Source organism: Diabrotica undecimpunctata, chromosome 3 (genome assembly GCF_040954645.1).
Source record: "Diabrotica undecimpunctata isolate CICGRU chromosome 3, icDiaUnde3, whole genome shotgun sequence".
Taxonomy (NCBI): domain Eukaryota; kingdom Metazoa; phylum Arthropoda; class Insecta; order Coleoptera; family Chrysomelidae; genus Diabrotica; species Diabrotica undecimpunctata.
Genome location: NC_092805.1, coordinates 74181313 through 74204502, shown reverse-complemented (window position 1 = coordinate 74204502; position 23190 = coordinate 74181313). Strand labels below are relative to the sequence as shown.

The window sequence follows — 23190 nt, the reverse complement described above, 5'->3', positions numbered from 1 at the left end:
TGAGCGTTCGGTGGAAACGTTCAATACATCCGTTTGATTGTGGGTGGTAGGCAGTGGTTTTAATATGTTGTACACCTAGCAATCCATTGAGCTGGCGAAACAACTGGCTCTCAAATTGCCTACCTCGGTCCGTTGTTATGGTTGCTGGTGCGCCAAACCGGGATATCCACCCCTCAAGGAGCTTCTGCGCGACAACTTCGGTTGTAATCTCCGAGATAGGTATGGCCTCTGGCCATCTTGTGAAACGGTCGATGATTGTGAGCAGGTATCGAAAGTTCTGATTTGCTGGAAGTGGGCCCACGATGTCGACATGTATGTGTGCGAATCGATCGTCTGGCATTCCTAGAGGTGTCACAGGTGTAACAGTGTGATGTCCGATTTTGGCACGTTGACATTGGATGCACTCTCGTGACCACTGCTTGACTTGGCGATTCATGTTATGCCACACAAAACGTTCAGCAATCATTCGTAATGTAGCAGCATGCCCTGGGTGGGACTGCGTGTGGAACTTCAGGAAAACATCTCTTTGGAACACAGCTGGCACATAAACTCGTATACGACCATCTTGGACTGAACAATAAATAGGCCGCTGGCTATCTGGTAGAACTATGCGTTGAAGTTGTAAGGAACTGGCAGGATCGTTCAGGGTCTGTTGAAGACCCTCATCTGTAGTCTGAGCTTCGGATAGCCGGTCATAGTCAATAGTAATGGGTGTTGTGATAGCGTCTACTTCAGGTCGTGAGAGACAATCGGCAACGATATATGTCGAATATCGGTCGAGAATTGGCCAATAAATTCTAGTTGACGTATCTGTCGTGGAGACTGCCGTTTATGTCGCTGTTGGAAGGCAAACGTTAAAGGCTTGTGATCAGTATAAATGGTAAACGGCATACCCTCAAGAAAATGGCGGAAGTGATGTATGCCACTGAATATGGCAAGCAACTCTCGGTCATAAGTGCTGTAGTTTCGCTCCGTCCTAGAAATCTTTCGAGAGAAGAAAGCGATGGGCTGTAGGTGTTCACCTATAAGCTGTTGCAAAACACCGCCGATGGCAGCATCTGAGGCATCAACTGACATGTTCAATTGGGCATTTGGTGCTGGAAAGACCAATTCTGTCGACGCGGCCAAGAGTTCTTTTACCATGGTGAAAGCTGCTGCGGCTGCTGGTGTTAGTTCTTGCTGCTTTTTCTTTTGCTGAGACAATAACTCCGTTAGTGGCATTAGCTCATTGGCAGCATTAGGTAACCAACGTCTGTAGAAATTGAACATACCCATAAATCGTCGTAGTTATCGATAGGTCGTAGGTTGTGGAAACTTACGAATCGCGCTAACTTTAGCCGGTAATGGACGAACGCCAGTTGGGGATACCGTGGCACCCAGGAAGTTTACTTCACGTTTACGGAATTTTGATTTATCATTGTTGATTTGGAGTCCATTTGCTTCCAGAATCCGAAGTACTGATGCCAGGTGTTGCTCATGCTCAGTCTCCGAGGCAACCAAAATATCGTCAATGTATATATACACATATGAGCATTCTCGAAAAAGGTGATCGAGGTATCTCTGGAACGTCTGGGCAACATTTCGCAAACCAAACGGCATTCGGAGGAAGTCGTACAGTCCAAAGGGGGTTATTACAGCCGTCTTTTGGACATCCTTCGGGTGGACTGGAATTTGGTAAAAAGCACGTACCAAGTCGATGCAAGAGAAAATTTTCTTACCATGTAGCTGGTTAGCAAAATCCTGGATGTGCGGTATAGGGTAGCGATCTGGTTTCGCCATGGCATTTAAACGGCGGCAGTCTCCACAGGCACGCTATCATCCATTGGATTTCTGAACTAAGTGAAGCGGACTGGCCCAAGATGACTTTGATGGTCGGGTAATGCCTGCCTGCATCAGCTCGTTGAATTCTGCTCGTGCAGCTTGAAGACGGTCTGGTGGAAGTCTTCGTGGTTTAGAGAAAACTGGTGTACCTCGAGTCTCAATATAGTGCTGGACTCTTTCAGTATCCTCTGGTATAGCAACAGTTGGACGATCATAGGGATGGGCAGTGGATAAGCCTACTTCTGGCACCCTAACACGACGAGACACACAGGTAATACTGTTTGACATACTTGGACTTACTAGTCGTTTGTTTCTCATGTCTACACTAATGCCATGGTACGTCAGAAAATCGGCTCCTAGTATGGGTGTGGTGACATCTGCGACTACAAATGTCCATGTTACAGGTTGGCCTAGACCAAGGTTTAGTGTGAGCTGTTTCTGACCATATGTTTGGATGCACGATCCGGTGGCAGAATACAGGCATACAGTGCTGGGCTGAGTCCCAGTGCAGATTTTACGTGGAAGTACACTTAGGTCTGCCCCTGTATCAATAAGAAATTGAAGTTGGAGAGCACTATCGGTAATGAAGAGGCGGCGTGGTATGTGAGGGGCTGCGGTTGCCGCCATTACTGCGCCCTTTGATCGTTTTTTTGTAAAATTGCAGGGTGGTCTACATTTCTTTGTTTGTGCACCAAATCTTCGATGGTAGTAACACTGTTCGTCTGATGATGACTTGGTACTCTTGGCCATTTGAATCTATTGCCCTTCTTCAGCTACAGTTAATCTGTTGGATAAAGCATTCACTTGGTCACTCAATGCAGCCACTGTTTTGTATAAGGTAGAGCTTTCGGTAACAACCATGACTGGAAAACTGGAACACCGTAGGTACGTATCGGCTTTCTTAGCAAGTTCTTCTAGGTCTCCATCAAGAATAGATATAACGCTTCGAACTGAAGGTGGTAGGTGGTCCAACCAAAAATTTTTGAGAACTTGCGTACTAATGCTATCCATGGCCAAAGCTTGCATTCGATGGAGTAGTTGAGTGGGTTTTAGGTCACCAAGAGTGAGTTCCATCAACTTGTGGATCTTTTCATCTGAGCTGGTGCCATACATGTCGAGGAGTCGAGTTTTTAGTTGTATACAGGCATTGCCAGCAGTGGGATTCTTTACTGTGTCTGCTACTTCTATAAGTACTTCACTGTTTAAACTAGCAACAGTATGGTCGAATTTACAGTTGTGATTTTGACTTGTCGAAACTGCGCTTCTAGCCGGAGAAACCATAGTTCTGGTTCAGTGCGCCAAAACTCTGGCGCTTTAATGCCTACCCGTGCAATTAATGAGTGATCATCGCCTTCGCACGGTGTAATATTCATATTGTTTGGCATTGTTTGGTCGGTGTTTGTCATAGTTGTGTATAAAACGTTGTACTTACAGTTTTTTTTCTCGGGGTCACCAATGTGGCCTGTTTGCGGGAAGCAAAGTAGTCGGGGCACACTTTAAACTTTTATTGATTTATTAGCAATAAACTACATACTAAAAACAAGTAAGAAAACTGTAAGAGTCCTTTTCGTTGTCACCTCGTCGTGTGATCGTGATCTGACAGCCATCAGCTGCTCTGATCTCTTCTTCTTTTCTCCGTCGACGTTCCCTCACTTCGGTAGCACTGTCAACCCATGTGTGGCTGGAGGTTAACTGTCAATCTGCCACAAACTTTCAAAGTATATTTCATAGAAAAAGAACACTGAATTATGATGAAATTATCGTAAAAAACACTATACTTAAAAGAAAAAGCAGCAGAGGACGCAAAATGTTAACTTTATAGAAATTAAAGTCTTGAGATTGGACATTTAAACTTTTGTTTGGAAAGTAATAATAACAATATGACAGCTGTGACGTCACACTCCGGCGGTCCATTCTACGTTTCTTCTTTTTCGTCTTGAAAGGTTTCAAAATTTACATCTTCCTCATCATGGTACAATGAATACACAAGGTATGATACATAATGTTCCAAAATCGGTTCGCTTTCGCGCATGACGTAGTCAAGATCGCTTATTCCCGCAACATTTGAATGTAGTTGTATAGGAAAGACTTTTAATTTTAAGTTTTTTTATATAATTTGGCTAATTTAATTATAGTAATTATAAAGAGATGATAAAATTATGTTATTATAATATTTATCCTTTATAAAACATAGATATCCTTTATAAGACAAGTTTTAATTATCTTTTATTACACGTAGGTACAGGTTAATTAACTTATACTCCAGAGTTCGATATTTCAGATGTTTAAAAAGATACAGAAAAGTGGTAATGGAGGTACACAAAATTTGTACGTATATATACCTACTGAACTAAACACAAAATCAAAATAAATAATGACAAAGTCAACTTTATTTATATCGAATTAGCTAGCTAGCCATCGAATATGAGTGTAGTGAGGGCACACAATATTGCACAACATTTAAAATGACATTTTTGTAATATTCACACATAAAATTATCTTGGTATTGTTTATAATAATGATAACATTGTATATTTTAATAATGATAACATGATTTAACAAAGAAAAATATGTTATTTTGGAAGATGCTAAATTGATTTCCTCCGAAACAGTTCTTATTGCAAATTGCATAGCAGGCTGAGGCTAATTTCTTACTTAACAAATCGATATGAAAAAACCATTAAGGTTTCATGACTTCTTCTTCTTCAGCCTTCATTCATCCATTGTTGGACATAGGCCTCCTCCAATTGTTTCCACGATTCCCTATCTTTTGCAATTCTCATCCACTGCTTTCCAGCTACAGCTGTTATATCGTCTATCCATCTCTTTTTGGGTCTTCCCACGCTTCTTTTTGTTTCTCGAGGTCTCCAGAATGTCACTTTATGAGACCATCTGTTGGTGTCTTGTCTTGCTACATGAGCTACCCATTGCCATCTCAATGTCGCTATTTTTTCCATGATGTCGGTTACTTTAGTTCTTCGACATATTTCAGTGTTAGGAATTTTGTCTCTGAGGCTTATATTTAACATGGCCCTCTCCATGGCCCGTTGAGTTACTCTTAATTGTTCTGCCATTTTTCTTGTTATTGCCATAGTTTCCAATCCATAAGTTGCAACTGGTAGTATACAAGTGTCATAGGTTTTTCGTTTTAAGTGTATTGGGATTTTTCTGTCTTTTAAAATGAAGCTCAACTTCCCAAAAGCAGCCCATGATAATTGTGTCCTTCTTTTAATTTCTAGGGTTTGATTTTCCTTTTCGTTTTTAATTGCATGTCCTAGATATATATATTGTTCTACCTTTTCTACATTGATGTTATCTATCGTGATGTTTTCTAGGCTGTTGCTTAATATCTTTGTTTTGTCGAGATTCATTTTTAATCCTATTTGATTCGATTTGTGATTTAAATCTTGTAGCATTGATTTTAGTTCATGGATATCTGTGCTTATTAGTACTATGTCGTCTGCGAAACGCAAATGGTTAAGATATACTCCATCTATTTTTAATCCCTTTTCGACCCAATTTAGTTTTTTGAAGACATTTTCTAATGCCAAAGTAAATAACTTGGGTGAGATGGTGTCACCCTGTCTCACGCCTTTGCCAAGGTCTATTTTCATAGTTTCCAGATCATCATCTATTTTTACGTGAAAAGTAGCATCATCGTATATATTCTTAAGGAGGCATATTCAGCATATCTTGAATCTACTCTGGCGTCGTCCAGTGCTGTTAAGAAAGCCCATTTCTCGATACTGTCGAATGCTTTGTTATAGTCGACAAATGCCATATGTAGTGGTATGTTGTACTCTATTGTTTTTTCAATAACTGTCCGGATTGTTTGCAAGTGATCGATAGTGCTAAAACCCATACGAAAGCCTGCTTGCTCCACCGGTTGGTATGCATCTAGCTAGCTGTCAATCTATTTGTTATTATTCGGGTTAGTAGTTTGTAAAGGTGTGACAACAAGCTTATTGGTCGGTAGTTTTCTATATTTGCGGCGTCTCCTTTTTTATGGAGTAGAATGACTTCCGCATTTTTCCATGCTTTTGGTATTTGTCCTTCCAATAGGCATTTATTCAGTAATGCTCTCATTGCCTCTTCTAATGCAGTGCCTCCCATTTTTAGCATCTCTGAAGTAATTTTATCTTCTCCTGGTGTTTTCCCATTTTTCATTTGTTTTAGGGCGGCTCTAATTTCTGATGTTATTATTTCAGGGAGATCCTCTGAGCCCACATTTAAGATATGTTTTGTTGGTATCCCGGGGTTCGGAATAGTAGAAGTATACAGCTTCTCGTAAAATTTTCGGATTTCTCTAACGATCTCTTCCTTATGCGAGCACAATGTTCCACGGTCGTCTTTTATCTTTATGATTTTATTCCTGCCAGCGGATTTACATGTTTTTAGTACTTTCATGTTCTTATTGTTCTCTATGGTTTCAAGAATCTGGTTTGTTCTATAAGCTCTGAGGTCTTTTCGAATATTTTTCTTAACACTTCTGTTGAGCGCTTTATAGTCCGGGTTATCTCTGTTCGTTCTTCTTCTTTTCTCTATCTGTTCTAGAGTCTCGGGTTTTAGTTTAGCTTCTTTTTGTTTTCTTATTCTGCAACAAAGTTTCTTAGTGACTGTTTGTATGTCTTTAGTTATTTTCTCAGCTAGTTCATCTATATTCTTGTGTTCAAAGGTATTTGCTACTAGTTTCCGTGCTAATTCCTCTTGATATTTCTCTTTATTACTGGCTAGGATGTCTGCCGTCGGTAAAGGGTTTGTTGTTAATAGTTTTTGTCTTTCTCTCTTTACGTTAATATGTATATCGGCACGAACTAGTCTATGGTCACTGCCAGTATTAAATTTGTTCAGCACCTCGATGTTTTTACATATTGATCTATCACTGGAAAGGATAAAATCTATTTCATTCTTAACCTGGCCGTTCGGGCTACGCCATGTCCACTTTCTTTGTATTTGTTTTTTATAGAACGTGTTCAGGCAAAACATTTTTTCGGTTCTTATGAAATTTGCTAATGTCTCTCCTCTGGTGTTTCTGTTGCCTAGACCAAAGTTTCCTATGTAGTCTGAGTCGCCTGGTATTCGCCGCCCTATTTTTGCATTAAAATCTCCGGTGATGATAACATAATGTGTTTTTTCTAGGTCTTTAGCTCGCGTTATATCTTCGTAGAGTTGTTCTATTGACTCGTCATCCGCAGTGGAAGTTGGAGCATAGCATTGTATTATTTGTAAGCTATATCGTTTATTCAGTTCTAATACAAGATATATCACTCTTTCCGACACTGCTGAGTATTTTACAATCTGGTGTTCTATTCTTCGGTTGACCATGAAAGCCACTCCTCCTTGACCGTGATTCTCTTCTGAATTATATTGGTATAAAGTGTGCCCAGATTTTAGGGTGGTCTTTTTCTCTCCTTGAAGTCTCGTTTCACATAAGCTTACAATATCCCATTTAATAGCCCCTAGTTCCTGCTCTAATTCCTCAAGATGGTCGTTCGTTCTCATGGTTCTAATGTTGTATGTAGCAAATTAAAATTTTTTTTTTTTTTTTTCATGACTAATAATTAATAAAGATTTAGACTTACGTCGTTAACCTAGAAGTAGTAAGAAGCTGCTCAACATACTTTTTGGACTCTCTGTGTTCGCCTCCTTGTACGCGTTTCTTTTGGTTGGTTAAAAGGGTAGCCGATGTTGATTTAGGTAAATAAAGACTAAGTACTGCCTCAGGTTTGAGTTTTAGACCCTTTTTAGAAACGTAATTTAAAAGTTCCTGTTGTAGATTTCTTTGGTAATCTTCAGTTTTAAAATGTGTATAACAAATTCTTGCAGTATTACAATTAAAATTATCCTATCTACAACAAGATATAATCCACAGTTTTCTGGTCATGCTATCTTTAGGAAATGTATGAAACCTGAAGATTTTATCTTCATTGTCACTATTGCAACAAACAATTGCACAGCGTACTTTGAAAAAGGTACAAAACCAGATATACAATGGCAAATAACTACTATATACTATATACTATACAGTATAAATAAATAGTAACTAAACACCATTTGTATAAAGACACATATATAAGATGAAGTTAAATGTGTCGATAGCAATTAAAGTAAACTGTATACTCACGCTTAATCAAGCCATTAAGAGCGATGCTGGGAATATTTATATTCCACTATGCATCAACAATTTACTTATATAAATTACCATCTTTCTTGTACTCATTGCGTCGAGTAAGAACGGTAGATATACGAAAATGGTTGCGTTTCGATTTAATTTGAGTCTCTTACCACTCCCTGACACGTGTTTCTGGGTCTTCCCGTCATCAGAGAGAGCTTGTAAGAAAACTCAAACTAAACCAAAACGCACCGACTACTCTAGCAATTATAGAAAAAATAATTACCAGAGTATGCCACTAGAGACATCTAGCATCTAGTAATGAAAGATGAAGTTAAATGTGTCGATAGCAATTAAAGTAAACTGTATACTCACGCTTAATCAAGCCATTAAGAGCGATGCTGGGAATATTTATATTCCACTATGCATCAACAATTTACTTATATAAATTACCATCTTTCTTGTACTCATTGCGTCGAGTAAGAACGGTAGATATACGAAAATGGTTGCGTTTCGATTTAATTTGAGTCTCTTACCACTCCCTGACACGTGTTTCTGGGTCTTCCCGTCATCAGAGAGAGCTTGTAAGAAAACTCAAACTAAACCAAAACGCACCGACTACTCTAGCAATTATAGAAAAAATAATTACCAGAGTATGCCACTAGAGACATCTAGCATCTAGTAATGAAAGATGAAGTTAAATGTGTCGATAGCAATTAAAGTAAACTGTATACTCACGCTTAATCAAGCCATTAAGAGCGATGCTGGGAATATTTATATTCCACTATGCATCAACAATTTACTTATATAAATTACCATCTTTCTTGTACTCATTGCGTCGAGTAAGAACGGTAGATATACGAAAATGGTTGCGTTTCGATTTAATTTGAGTCTCTTACCACTCCCTGACACGTGTTTCTGGGTCTTCCCGTCATCAGAGAGAGCTTGTAAGAAAACTCAAACTAAACCAAAACGCACCGACTACTCTAGCAATTATAGAAAAAATAATTACCAGAGTATGCCACTAGAGACATCTAGCATCTAGTAATGAAAGATGAAGTTAAATGTGTCGATAGCAATTAAAGTAAACTGTATACTCACGCTTAATCAAGCCATTAAGAGCGATGCTGGGAATATTTATATTCCACTATGCATCAACAATTTACTTATATAAATTACCATCTTTCTTGTACTCATTGCGTCGAGTAAGAACGGTAGATATACGAAAATGGTTGCGTTTCGATTTAATTTGAGTCTCTTACCACTCCCTGACACGTGTTTCTGGGTCTTCCCGTCATCAGAGAGAGCTTGTAAGAAAACTCAAACTAAACCAAAACGCACCGACTACTCTAGCAATTATAGAAAAAATAATTACCAGAGTATGCCACTAGAGACATCTAGCATCTAGTAATGAAAGATGAAGTTAAATGTGTCGATAGCAATTAAAGTAAACTGTATACTCACGCTTAATCAAGCCATTAAGAGCGATGCTGGGAATATTTATATTCCACTATGCATCAACAATTTACTTATATAAATTACCATCTTTCTTGTACTCATTGCGTCGAGTAAGAACGGTAGATATACGAAAATGGTTGCGTTTCGATTTAATTTGAGTCTCTTACCACTCCCTGACACGTGTTTCTGGGTCTTCCCGTCATCAGAGAGAGCTTGTAAGAAAACTCAAACTAAACCAAAACGCACCGACTACTCTAGCAATTATAGAAAAAATAATTACCAGAGTATGCCACTAGAGACATCTAGCATCTAGTAATGAAAGATGAAGTTAAATGTGTCGATAGCAATTAAAGTAAACTGTATACTCACGCTTAATCAAGCCATTAAGAGCGATGCTGGGAATATTTATATTCCACTATGCATCAACAATTTACTTATATAAATTACCATCTTTCTTGTACTCATTGCGTCGAGTAAGAACGGTAGATATACGAAAATGGTTGCGTTTCGATTTCGCAATGAGTACAAGAAAGATGGTAATTTATATAAGTAAATTGTTGATGCATAGTGGAATATAAATATTCCCAGCATCGCTCTTAATGGCTTGATTAAGCGTGAGTATACAGTTTACTTTAATTGCTATCGACACATTTAACTTCATCTTTCATTACTAGATGCTAGATGTCTCTAGTGGCATACTCTGGTAATTATTTTTTCTATAATTGCTAGAGTAGTCGGTGCGTTTTGGTTTAGTTTGAGTTTTCTTACAAGCTCTCTCTGATGACGGGAAGACCCAGAAACACGTGTCAGGGAGTGGTAAGAGACTCAAATTAAATCGAAACGCAACCATTTTCGTATATCTACCGTTCTTACTCGACGCAATGAGTACAAGAAAGATGGTAATTTATATAAGTAAATTGTTGATGCATAGTGGAATATAAATATTCCCAGCATCGCTCTTAATGGCTTGATTAAGCGTGAGTATACAGTTTACTTTAATTGCTATCGACACATTTAACTTCATCTTTCATTACTAGATGCTAGATGTCTCTAGTGGCATACTCTGGTAATTATTTTTTCTATAATTGCTAGAGTAGTCGGTGCGTTTTGGTTTAGTTTGAGTTTTCTTACAAGCTCTCTCTGATGACGGGAAGACCCAGAAACACGTGTCAGGGAGTGGTAAGAGACTCAAATTAAATCGAAACGCAACCATTTTCGTATATCTACCGTTCTTACTCGACGCAATGAGTACAAGAAAGATGGTAATTTATATAAGTAAATTGTTGATGCATAGTGGAATATAAATATTCCCAGCATCGCTCTTAATGGCTTGATTAAGCGTGAGTATACAGTTTACTTTAATTGCTATCGACACATTTAACTTCATCTTTCATTACTAGATGCTAGATGTCTCTAGTGGCATACTCTGGTAATTATTTTTTCTATAATTGCTAGAGTAGTCGGTGCGTTTTGGTTTAGTTTGAGTTTTCTTACAAGCTCTCTCTGATGACGGGAAGACCCAGAAACACGTGTCAGGGAGTGGTAAGAGACTCAAATTAAATCGAAACGCAACCATTTTCGTATATCTACCGTTCTTACTCGACGCAATGAGTACAAGAAAGATGGTAATTTATATAAGTAAATTGTTGATGCATAGTGGAATATAAATATTCCCAGCATCGCTCTTAATGGCTTGATTAAGCGTGAGTATACAGTTTACTTTAATTGCTATCGACACATTTAACTTCATCTTTCATTACTAGATGCTAGATGTCTCTAGTGGCATACTCTGGTAATTATTTTTTCTATAATTGCTAGAGTAGTCGGTGCGTTTTGGTTTAGTTTGAGTTTTCTTACAAGCTCTCTCTGATGACGGGAAGACCCAGAAACACGTGTCAGGGAGTGGTAAGAGACTCAAATTAAATCGAAACGCAACCATTTTCGTATATCTACACATATATAAAGCATATATCAAAATTTTTTTCTATTATAAAATAGATGACTCAGTCAGTATTAAGATACTTTAAAAGATATTTATTATCTCATAACTTGCAATAGTCACCATTGATAACCGATATTATTGTTGAACTTTTGTTTTTATACAAGCTTTCTGTATTGCCGGTGTAAAGTCGATATTATTGTGTTTTGCGTTTGAACTAATTTGTGTCTTATTTTCATATTATTATATTGTTTGATAAGTAAATTTTGCATATAATAATCGGTGAGTGACAGTGAATCAGAATAAGCAAATCTACTACTATTTACCTATTCACAGTATTTCCTCTGCAGAAAATTTTTAAATTTCAAGGGATTTGCATACAAAAAGAGTACTTATATTATTACTATATGTATGAAAACAAAAATAAATATTTTGCCTGAATCTCTAAGAGAAGTAAAGGTTTTACGCTACTGAAAATATATTTTTTATTCAATTATAACCAAAACAAAACATTTAAAAAAAAATTAGATCACTTTTATCCATAATTTCAAATTAATGTGTACGTTAAGCTGTAATAATGGGTTCGAGGTGATTCAGGCGATCTTAACTACGTCACACTCCTGGGCCAGCTGTCAAATGTCATACGCAATATCATACCTTGTGTATTCATTGTACCATGTTCCTCATATTCTTGGCTTTCTTCTTTAAATAAGGGTAATCTGGGCATGTGTCATTGTCTACACCCTCATCGTAATTATTTTCCTCTTGTTCGATATTAAAGAGTTCTTCAACGGTGAATCGGGGGCTGGCTGTTTGTTGAGAGCGGAAGTTAGGTAGGATAGGTGTTGGCTTATATGATTGAGATGAAACTGGTTTATGAAAATTGGGTTAATTAGCCCTAGAATTTTGTGCATATGGAGTGATTTGATGATTTTGTTGGAATCTAGGGGGTTAAAATGTCCCTCTTGGACTATTGTTGAATGGTTGTTGTTGCACAGGCATTTGATTTGGTCTTAAGATAAGCTGTGGTCATTGGGGCTTGGGCACCTTAGGCTGCCATCGTGTAGGAGCGGGTGTATGAGTTAAATTGGATCTCTGTGTTTGTGAAGTCGCAGGTGGTCTACTAGAAGATGATAAGGAATAATTATGAGTTTTTTAGAGATACCTAATGTTATTTTCTTCCTGAATATATGGGAAAGCAAGAGCGAGATTCGGTGGTCTCATGGATCGAATGGGGTTCTCATAGGCCTGCCAAAAATGTGGTTAGAGCTTGTTGTTGGAAAAATTCTTTTTTACTTCTTTTAACTTCCTCGTTTTCTGTGTGTGATTCAATATGTATGATTTGAAATAGTATTTAAAAGACTCATAACTTTTTAATGAAATTGATGAGGGTTTCGTTTGGAGCTTGACGAAGATTGACTAAATCTCTAGTTAATGAGTTTGTTACGTTGGTCTGCAAAATTATGGACAAGAATTGATTTTATTGACGGCCGGTCTTTACAGCCGTATAAAATAATAATTTCTCTGGTTCTTCCTTTAATTTTGTTCATAATTCCTCGGGTAAGCATGTGATTTTCAAAAATTTTCGGGATTTGTATGATCCCATAAATGGTTTAGAAGCATGGAAATAACATCAATAAAATTGTGGAGTTCATTTGGATTGCCGTCGTACTCTGGTACGATAGAAAGGTCTTTATTAATATCAAAAATGGGTGCCATATTAGAATTATTTGAAATGGATGCTGGTGTAATAATTATAGAAGGTATTTCAAACAAATTTATGGACTTAAAAATATGATTATTGTCAATTAAACGTACATCTAGTTTAATATTTTCACTAGATTTTATATTAGATTCAAAAATTGTTTAGAGAGAATCGCTTATTCTAAAGGATGATACTTGTGAAATGATATTAGAATTAGAAATAAGATGAAATTTGCTAACAGTAATAGGGTGATGCTTGGATGCATTCCTTTTTAGTACAAGTTTCTTTTCTTCTTTAAGTTTCTTTTCAGCTTTCGGCTGGGCTATTGAACTGTAATACCGCTGACAATCGGGGTTAATGTATCGTAATTGGCGCCCCCCCCCCCCACTCATACACACACATACATACACACACACACACACATATATATATATATATATATATATATATATATATATATATATATAATTATAATAGCCAAATAGTAATTAACGATTTATTTACAACATACATTATACAATATTATCTACAATGTGTAAAACATAAAATCAGAATCTACTATGCATATAATAATCAATAGCTGTTGAAAATGCTGCAAAGCCATTGCTCCCACTACTCCAGCTTTGACACCAGCTAAAACAAACATAAATGTTATCAGAGGTCTTAATTCAAAATAAATTATGCGTAAATAAAAACTAAATAATAAGTTCCAAACTTTATTTACAAACAAAAATTTTCAGAAATGTTTTTAATAATTATTTCGAGAATTTTTATTTCTATAAGCTGCAATTATTTTTACTAATTGGTATTATTATTTTCCTCATTCTTCTATCTTAGTGATATCTCATACTATTATCACAGAATACATCAACCCAACAAGAAGCGAAAGCTTTGTCGGTACCTTTGATGTTCGGAGGACAGAAATTTCGGAGTGACAGTGACAGTTAAACTACTTAGTACACTAAGAAAAGTAATGAGGAAGTCGTTCAAAACTGTAGTCAAATTATAGTTACACTGAGAAACGAAGTTATCATTTTTTAAGTAGAATATGTTTTGTATGAATTGTATTTTTTCTGTAAAATTTAATATAACTTATATATCAATTCTGTACTGATAATAAATTAAAAAGGTCCTAAGTCAAAAGTATCAATTGGTTTTTTTAACAAACAAATCAACGTACTAAAAGTATTTTAGTACGTTAAAAAACGGATAAATAGCGATTGAATTTGAGAGTTAATTTCAAAATAGAGATGAAAAGCAGTCGATTTCTATTACTTTTTATCGTTTTTTTAAGGTTAATGAATAACTTCATCACTCAAAATCTATATTTTTGACTCAAGACTTTTTTACTTATCAATACAGAATTATACTTTTGAAAGTTCTATTAACTATGTCTTATGCCTTTTTTTTGTTTCCTTTTGAGGAATTTCTTTGAACGTAAATATCTATTAACCTCCAACACCACGATATTTTCGCTGCGCGTAGAAACTCTGCAGCTGCGGCTAGAATGACTGTATACCCGACCCCTTCGATTTCTTTCTGTGCATCTGGGGTCTCTGAAACTTCTGGTTGTACTGTACTAAATTCAATTCGCCAGGACATATCAAATTTATGGTAGGAAAGGGTAAAAAGTTGTAATAAAACAGAATAATAATAGAAATTTGTTGCAATTAATATACACGTATACCCCTTCGATTTCTCTTTCTGTGCATCTGGGGTGTCTAAAACTTCTGATTGTACAGTACTACATTCAATTCACCTGGATATATCAAATTTGCGGTAGGGAAGGGTAAAAAGTTGTAATAAAACACAATAATAATAGAAATTTATTGTAATTAATACTCATAATAATGTTTATTTAGGAAGCTTACATTATAATATAGATTTACAAGAAATAAGCATACTGAATACTAAATAAACATGAAAAATCACTGAAGTAGAGCTACCATAAAAGTAGCATCCCTTGTGCGTGGGACTTAAAAAATATATATACAAACAAACAAATATTTAACAAATGTATAAATATAAACAGTTACATATGAGCACTTACAATTGTATCATTTGGGCCCTATGTAGCCAACATATTTCTGGAGTATGGATTTATTACATTTAGGTAAAATTGCATTATTCCTTGTATAACTAGTTTGATGCGCATGATTGCTAATGTTTAATATTATCCTTTTTTGTTTCATGTATGTGTATAAGGGCTTTGTAACAGAACAATTTACGTAAAGTTAAAAATTGATTCTCGTTGTATAACAGTTCGCTGTAATATCTTAAATTTTTTCCATAATTAATTCTAATTAACCACTTCTGAATGTTTATAGAATGCAAGTAAATATTCCTTATTCCACCTCATTCTAAAAGACCATCATAGACATTGATAAACATAACCTGGATGGGAATAGAATAGAAATATGCTTTATTGTCATTGAAAATTTTACAATTTTATGGACAAAGCTTACAAAGACTCTAAATAAGCATCAAAGGTTGAATTTTCAATGGTGGAGTAGTCATGATTAGGTCTTGATGGAAAGACATGTAGATGTTCACGAACTAAGCAGTTTCTAAAATATACAAAGAAGGAAGTGTTAAAATTCTGTGATCTTTGAAGTAGGCTCTGCAATGTGTAGTTCTTCTGAGGCCAAACAGATGCCTTATTACTTTTTTTATTTAAGAAATTACAACTGATTGGACAACTGTACAACAACCCCTAAAAGGAAGACCACATCGAAGTTGAGACTCGAACAAAGAAAATATGAAATTTTTGAAGATTCTAAATTGATTGAATTCGAAACAGATCTTATTGCATAGCAGGCTGAGGCTAGTTTCTTATAGAGAGAGAGGCTAATAATATTCTTGTCCTACCGAGGTGATATATATCACATTATGCAATTAACGAGTCAAGAATAGAAATAATGCTTAGAAACAGTTTTTTCAAGATTTGACCATTTAAAAAAAAAAGGACAAGTGGTATAACAAAATTGAAGGGTGCGATCAAGTATACGCGAAAATTCGATCATATAGCTACTAGATTTTAAGGTTGTGAGCCAATAAAGTGGGTAAATATTTAAAAAAACATTTTTTGGCTTGGTTACGGATCATGCAAGTAGCAGACATTGCTGTTGTCGCCACTGTTTTCGTCTTAGTGTCGCCTTCGTATCGCCTTCGTTTCGTCATCGCCTTCGTATCGCTTTGACTGTGTTAGCCCATAGAGTATGATACGCGCGCGTATAGTACATATAGCAATTATAATAATTAACTCTAAACTTCGATTTGACCAACTACTACGAGAATTTCAATACGACTCGAGATTTTCGATATTAACTCGCAACGGATTTTAGGACAAAGGGATGGACATCCTATAGGCGTGCTCTATCATTTTTTTTTCGAGTTTTGACTATTTAAGAAAAAAAAAGGCAAGTGGTATAATAAAATTGAAGGGAGCGATCAAAATTACGCGTAATTTCGATCATTTAGCTACTAGATTTTAAGGTTATGAGCCAATAAAGTGAGAAAATATTAGAAAAAATAAAATTTTTCGCAAGTTGATAATTTGTAAGTTAAAAATAATTATTTTTACAATGATGATTCATAGAATCATCATAGAAAAATAGACGGAAAAGCATACATCGAACTATCTGATTTTGAGGTAAGGTAAAAAAAAGTGCGAAAAGGATAAAAAAATGTGGTATTTTCGAATTTTATCTTTATGAAAGAGTTAAATGGAGACTTTTACAATAAATTTTGATAATGTGGAAGAAAAAATGTTGAATTACCAACTGAGTTTTGAGGTTATGTGCAAATAAATGAATAAAAAACGGTTTTTTTTATTTTTCGATCCTTTCCGCACAAAAATTGAAAATTCTGTCTTGGCCATTTAAAAGAAAAAATACATAAAAAAATACTATTTAAAAGTTAGCCAAAAATTATTAACATAACCTAAAAAATTATTGAAAATTTCAATAATTTTTCCTGAGCTCAATTTTCAATATAAAAATTTGAAAAAAATCAGGCTATTTTGTATTTGAAAGATACATCTTCACGAATTTTTTCAGATTTTTTAAAGCAAAATTGTGTCCAGAAAAAATAAAGTCGAAAAAAGCTTCTTTTTTAGATTTAAGAAGTTCTATGGGCTCTGGGAAGCTAAAAATTTGTATGAAGTCATGTTTTTATATGCTTTATTGAAAACACAAGTCGCGGTGCTGATCGGTGCGGGGGCACTTTTGACCGTCTTATCCCGCTATAGTCTTTTTTTTATTGTTGACAAAAAAAAAATAAAAAACCATACGGTTAATGTTTTTATTAAATATTAATAAAAATGCCATATTAATTAATATGGGAACTTATAAAAACATGCAGAGTATAATTTGCATGGTAATCGATTTAGACTGCAAATTCCATAGGTGGGCCAACTGATATGGGAAGGAGCTTGTACATGATTTGTCCATGAACCGTGTTTAAGACATTTTTGTCGTCAAACAGGATGAGAGCCACCTATCTCTTTGTATCCTGCGTGACTAAAAATGTCACTTCTGTGACCGCATCTATGGCGGAACTTTTGGCCCTAAAACCATATTGGCGGTCCCTTAGCGCATACATTTCTTCAAACTTTTACTCAAGGCGGCCTTTCACATGCCGTTCGTACAATTTAGCTTCCGAACTAAGAAGACAAAATGGCCGAAAGCGAACCTCTTTCTAGTCACATCTACCTTTCGGGATAAGGACCAACTTAGTGTCTTTCAAACGTGTTGGAAACTGCTGCTGTTCAAGCAGTTTGTTTAGCAATCTCAGGAAAACCTGCGGGTATTTTAGTGCGGCGAGTCTCCATCTGTGCCAGGTACCTTTCGGATATTTATCCGTCCAACAGCCTCGCCGAGTTCCAACTCAGTAAGGGGTTCCACCTCTACGAAACCGGTAACAATTTCACGCCTATCTCCTACTTGCATTCTTCTTAACCTCTTATAGTGCCTTCTTCTTACTCCCATGCAATTTGTTCTAAGATGTTCAAGCCGCTCGTTCCACCAGTATGGTTTGTTCTTTTCATACCTCCCATTTGACCTTACACCAGCCAACTTCTGTGCCGCACTTAGACTCTCAATCAACTCACTCACATCCTGAACCAATTAAGCCAAAAGCATCTACAAAAACCTCATCATTTAAATATTTCTTTAGATTGATATCCCCATCTTTCCGTTTCTGTCTTCTGCTCGCTATCTCAAAACTCACATACTTGTGTAAGCTGAGCTACTCTTCTTTCAAAACAGTCCGGCTTACGACCCTGTTTAGAAGTGGCGTTAAAACCAGTGAGATGTCTAAAAAGGATTTACTATTACTTCATGAATGTAGGTGCCTTACCGTCATTTAGCACGGTAAGCCTCACGGCGTGGATCCATTCTGATAGGTATTTTCCTCTCTCATCTTGCACTCGTGGGTTCCATGGACTATCCTTCGCATTCAAGTCACCGGTTATGACGACTGGTACAGTCTTCGTCCTAGCCTTTTGCATAATGTACTCTTCATATACTCGAAGCGGGATGTTTGGTGAAACATAGAAATTGTACACCAGCAGGTTTCTGACATATACCTTAACATACACGTTCTTAACGGAGTGTCTGGTGAAGCCTACTCCTCGATTTACCACGTATACGGCCACATCAGATATGGCGGCCCTATCTTTAGGGCCAACTTTACATTGGACTCCTGAAAGAGTATCATGTCATAATATTCCCTTCGTGCTTCCCTTTCTACATTTAAATGTAGAAACTTCATATTAAATGGTTCTTAACTCTCTAACTAATTCGCTGTCTGATTCCTGGTCCTAGGTGCTTTCACCCACTATTTCCTCCTCCCTTCTGGCAGGGTCTCCCTTGAGACACCGCTTTTCCGGGATGAGTTTTCTATACTCCGGGCATCGTAAGCTGTCGGCTTTGTGCCCGGATTCTTTAAAAGTCAGCCCCGTTTTTTCCCTTGCAGTCGATTTTACTATGTCCGAACTGCAGGCATCTAAAGCAGCGCTGGCCATGCAGTCTCTCTCGTATCTTGCACGAGTTCCAGTCGATGGGTACCTGCCCTTTTTCCAGTGCCTTCTTATCTGCGATCCGCATCAGTCCGACCGTGACGTTTATGTTCCCGTCTCTATTTTCCCTTATAGAGACAAGTTAACGTCAGTAGGCCTCCTGTTGTCGGTATATCTCCGGACCTGCCTCAGAATTTCTTCCTTTGTGACATCGTCTATGTTAAATATGTCCACTTAGATCTGGACGTCCGTTACCGTGTTTCCCTTCTTACGGGCCACAATAGTCTTCTTCAGGTGCTCGGTCGGTTCTTTCCCTGCCACTTCGAGGATGTGGTCTCTATGCTACCCTTGATTTTTTGGGTAACACAGCGTAATATTTTCCGCCTCTGTTCATGATCACCTTGAGCGTCCTCGTTCTCGTTTCTTCGCGTTTACACTCGTCCAGCACGAGGTGGAGGTTCATACCTCTAAATGTGACTTAAAGGAGCTTCCTGACGTTCCTACCTCTGTAGCACCCCTCTCTCCTGAGGAATGCCTCTCTGGTCTCTATAATCTCATTGCCTTTCCTCAATTAGGACAAAATTGCCAGTAGTCTCTTGTCCCCGTCCATTTTAGTCTACCTTTTTTTCACAGGGATCATGAAAATGCTCTGAGCTTCCCCGGTTCTCTTCCTCCTGGCCCTTCCTTGTAATTGTGGTTATAGTAGAGAGTTATAGGTACTCCACTTGTCGTAGTCTATATGGACCTCCTCTACATACTCCCAGTTCCGGTTTTTTTATCAGGTCGTGGAACCTTTTCCCCTCACCGAAAAGTCCAGGTTTCATGACCACTACCAAGTCGCCTGCAACTTTATTCCCTCTTCCCGTTTTGATGACCGTATAGTGATCTTCTTTCCATTCGACTTATATGACTTCCTTAATTTTTTCAAAGCATTTTTTCCTGAGATCAAGACCTTTGGGATCATTTCTATCTTTTTTTCATTAAGTTTTTCATGAGAGAACTCCCTCAAAGTCCCTGTGTGAGCACACTTGTCGCCTCCTTCGTCGTAACCTCTTCACCGGTTTTTTTCACTACCTTTTTTCGTTTCTCAATGCTACCGAGGGCGACTTGTCTGAAAGTGCTCTTCATAGCTTCGGTGAATTTTTTTTTCGGTATGGTCGGAAATTAGTTTCATTAAACTATTTGTAAAGCTGATAAGTTTCTCCATTGTCCTTACCATGATCGTTATGTCAAAGCTTTCCTCCTTCTCCCTGGGTATTTTCTCACCAAGTGAGGAGCTCCTTTGCAAGGTTGCCTCTCCTGGAAGATATCCCTCTTGTTCAGGTTCCTACCCCTGGCCTGAGATCTTACAACAAATCTGCTTCTTCCGAAGATCATAATCTTCTTCTTCCTCTTTTCGTCTTGGCTGAGGCCTTTCCCTTTGTTCCCTTCGCTATTGATGTACACCATATCATCGCATTCATAGCTTGTTCCAGCTTGCTCCTTTTTCTCTTCGTTTTTTTTTTCTACCTTGTTCAATACTTGTCCATATAGTTCCCACGAATAACGACGAAATTATACTGTCGGGAAATACAGCGGAGTTTCGCCAGTTCTCACAAGGTTCCGTTTGCGGCCGTCTGACGCTAGACCATTCACCACTTAGGAACGGATCGCCTGACACCGTGTGGTATCGGATTCTTACCGGGGTTTACTCCTCTGAGCGGTGGTGTCTTATGACACTGATACACGACAACACCGCCCCCGTTGTTGGACGCGGTAACACTGGCTGATTCCTAGTGTTAGCGTAAAAGAAGAACTCAGCTGCCTTCACTAAGTGCTGTATAGCGAAAAGGCCAAAAGCCAAAGAACAAGAGTTTGTCCAAGGGAGGACGATATTAAAGATTGAAGTCATTACACCCAATACAGGGTGAAGCGAAGTGGAATATCAAGGACCCGAGTCATCGAAGGGCTGGAACTTAGATAGGTGGATGGCTGGAAATGGGTCCGGGTGCGCAAGTTCCGTTCACCCTTCTTAGCATTCCCTCTCCTGTCCCGTCGCGCTCGGCTCACAAGAATTAGCGGCCGCGACCGGCCAAGAGAAGGGCTGCCTCTCCGTTTAGTCTGCTTTTACGACAAGTAGGTAGAAACTGTGGTAAATTTTGAAATTCACAAAACATTATACTTAACTTATTTAAAGTATACAGAGTGGCCCAAAAGTCTGGAAACGGTCATTATCTCGTAAATTACTAGTCATAATTGTACAAAATTCGAGGTACACATATTTTGGGATACGGAGTTTCCATATTTGATATTTGCAATGTTGTCAGATTTGCTGTTTCTCTTATATTATTACTAACTTTGGTTTTTCAAATTTATCGCCCTGTATATTCAGTCATTATTAGAATCTACTATTCAATACGAGTTCAACCATATGTAACAAAAAATTTAAATAAAAATCCTTTATAAAAGGTATATAAATTAAAAACCCAAACGGGCTATGTCATGAAGACTTTGTCTTCATGACATAGCCCGTTTGGGTTTTTAATTTGGCCTCTTTTTCGTGAAGAACCATTTTAGAGAAGCAATGTATCTTGCAGAACTTTTCAAAACACAACTACTATCAGTTTTAGTTAATAATGTAAATGGTGAAAAAATGTCAAAAACACAGCGTTCTACATTTAAATATTAAAATTTATTAAAATCTACATATTTTGCACTGTTTTATGATTTAACACCTTCCAGACTACATAAAATCATAAGTGTTACATATGTTTGAACTCGTATTGAATAGATTCCAATAATAACTGAATATACAGGGTGATGAATTTGAAAAACCAAAGTTACTAATAATATAAGAGAAACGGCAAATCTGGCAACATTGCAAATATCAAATATGGAATCTCCGTATCCCAAAATAGGTGTACCTCAAATTTTGTAAAATTATGACTAGCAATTTACGAGATAATTGGTCGTTTCCAGACTTTTGGGCCACTCTGTATATGTAATTACAATATTTTAATTTTATTTAATTTTGTAGGAATCGTGATTGATAATAATTATTATTTTGATGTTTGATTTATGTCAGAAAGACACTTGTTTATCTTTGTTATATTTTTTGTTGTGGATAACTAGTTTTCGACTGTTATATGGTTGCGTACAAAGTGGCGCAAAATATGAATATTTAATTTTTTTTGAATTTAGTCAGGAAATTCACTATTAGGGAATTATAGTATTAGTTTTCGTAAGACACATGTTTGGATAAATTTCCGCGGTCAGATGAATGAAAATTACTTAGTTGTCGGGAAGAACCGCGTTGAGAATTTATTACCCAAAATGAGTGCCGAAACGTCGAGTATCGGTCGAATATATATATATATATATATATATATATATATATATATATATATATATATATATATATATATATATATATATATATATATATATATATATATATATATAAATATATATATAAATATATATATATATATATAAATATATATATATATATATATATAAATATATATATATATATATATATATATATATATATATATATATATATATATATATATATATATATAAATATATATATACATCCCGCTATCATTTAGAGCTCTTTTCACGTTGCAGTAGTTTAGCATCACCAAGAAATGCTATCATTTCCTATTTATAAGTCGTGTATGTTCGTTTAGAGCACCTTTGTAGGCTTGGCACCGTTGTCGGTTTTTCAATAATCCGATTTTTTTTTATATTAAATTTTTTACATCAAACCATCATTGTAACCTCGGAAGGTAAAATTATTGTATTTGGTATCATTTTAAAGCCAATAGATGTTGCCAGTATTAATACTTAAAATTATATTTGAAAACATAAAAATATCGATCGGTTTGGTCGGTCGGTCAAGTTCAAATAATAAAGACATTGAATCTACCTGCCAGCCGGCTGATTTCAGCCGGCTGGGGTCAACTAACAGGTTTTTTTATATCAATGTTCAGTTGTTATATCTATTTATTTAGATATTTTTTCCCAGAGAGTTGTGTCGGGGAATATTTTACATATTTTAATTTCCAACCTGTTTTATCGAAGCTATCAGTGAATAGTTTAAGATAAATATTAGGTTTTTATGGGATTAAGTCAAAAATATTGGTTGTGAT

General features: G+C 36.6%; 2 protein-coding genes across 2 annotated transcripts in view; both read right to left on the bottom strand.

The window, feature by feature from the left end:
* Positions 1-1815: 1815 nt before the first annotated feature.
* LOC140435889 (uncharacterized) lies at positions 1816-2571 on the bottom strand. Its single transcript, XM_072524602.1, has one exon. It carries the CDS (start codon positions 2569-2571, stop codon positions 1816-1818), a length of 756 nt encoding a protein of 251 aa, XP_072380703.1.
* A 10946-nt stretch (positions 2572-13517) lies between these two features.
* The window catches only part of LOC140436902 (mitochondrial import inner membrane translocase subunit Tim22), a 181056-nt gene continuing 171383 nt past the window's right edge, over positions 13518-23190 (bottom strand). The window contains exon 5 of the mRNA XM_072526067.1: positions 13518-13668. Coding sequence (XP_072382168.1) covers positions 13562-13668 — 107 coding nt within the window. The 3' untranslated portion in view covers positions 13518-13561. The remainder of the gene's footprint in view (positions 13669-23190) is intronic.